Source organism: Sinocyclocheilus rhinocerous, unplaced genomic scaffold (assembly GCF_001515625.1).
Source record: "Sinocyclocheilus rhinocerous isolate Xijiao unplaced genomic scaffold, SAMN03320098_v1.1 scaffold9852, whole genome shotgun sequence".
In the NCBI taxonomy this organism is placed as follows: Eukaryota; Metazoa; Chordata; class Actinopteri; order Cypriniformes; family Cyprinidae; genus Sinocyclocheilus; species Sinocyclocheilus rhinocerous.
The window spans coordinates 2,090-3,247 of record NW_015654974.1 but is presented as its reverse complement, the minus strand read 5'-3'; the positions used below and the strand labels follow the sequence as shown (position 1 = coordinate 3,247).

General features: G+C 24.5%; 1 protein-coding gene across 1 annotated transcript in view; it reads right to left on the bottom strand.

Annotated features, from left to right (window-relative positions):
- Positions 1-316: 316 nt before the first annotated feature.
- LOC107717911 (phosphatidylinositol-glycan biosynthesis class X protein-like) overlaps positions 317-1,158 on the bottom strand; it is a 2,925-nt gene continuing 2,083 nt past the window's right edge. The window contains exons 5-6 of the mRNA XM_016524817.1: positions 477-620; positions 317-435 (exon numbers count right to left, since the gene is read on the bottom strand). Of these exons, the coding sequence (XP_016380303.1) occupies positions 483-620 (138 nt within the window). The 3' untranslated portion in view covers positions 317-435; positions 477-482. The remainder of the gene's footprint in view (positions 436-476; positions 621-1,158) is intronic.

Genomic DNA, 1,158 nt, shown 5'->3' with positions numbered 1-1,158 from the left:
ACGATTATATATATAGCTTAATATTTAAATACTAATAATTATTTCTCAAAATATTGATAACGTAATAACAGACACACACACAAATCTTTTGAAGACGTGTATATTATTGTCTCCATTATTTTTATACAAATAATAGTAATAATGTCGAAACAAATTATTTTATAACATTAAATATGTTTAACAGTGAATGTCATGAATATTAAAATACATATATATATATATATATACATAAAAAATACTAATAATGACACATTTCTTAAAATACTGTAATAACAGACGGACACAAAATAGTATTTTTTTTTTTTAAACAAAGTACCATTCAGTTTTATTTACAATTGCAGTAATAAATTATTAATCCACTATGATAACATATTCATTCATGCACATTTCTGTAAAACCCTGGTGGAGCCGTATCCCGGAGCTTCATCTCACAGTCCAGCGTGACGTACATGACAGCATCCGCACTGACTGTGATGCTCTGATCAGAAGCTGCCGTGTTTCCAGATGTTTCGGAGCAGGTAAACACAGCTCAGTACAGCCGTCAGTACAGTCCCCGCACACACTGTGAGGAGCATCGACGAGTCACCGACCGCCAGCTCCAGACTCACTCCACCGCTATCCTGAACCAGACACAGACACAGACCAACTGTGTTATAATACACATTCATATATTTAATACATAATTCAAAATATAAAATTATTATAATAAATCATTTTAAATATAAAGTTATATTTAAATGTTTATTTATTATTAGCGTAACATACATTATTACAAATATACATTATATTAAAACATGCATAAACTTTGCTGATATATATTACTATAAATTATATTAAAGCATTATTATTTATTATATATTAAATTATTATAAATAATATAAAAAATTATAAATGTATATTAAAATATGCATGACCTTTGCTGCAATATATATTATAAATAAATTACATTATATTAAAATATACATGTACTTAGCTGTAATATATTATATAATATTATCATAAATATTACATTATAATAAAATAATTTAATTACACTATATTAAAATATTTATTATTATCATTATATTAAATGTTATTTATATTAAAAATAATACTATATATTTTATGCTACATCATATTAAAACATGCATTAACTTTGCTATGATATATATAATATTA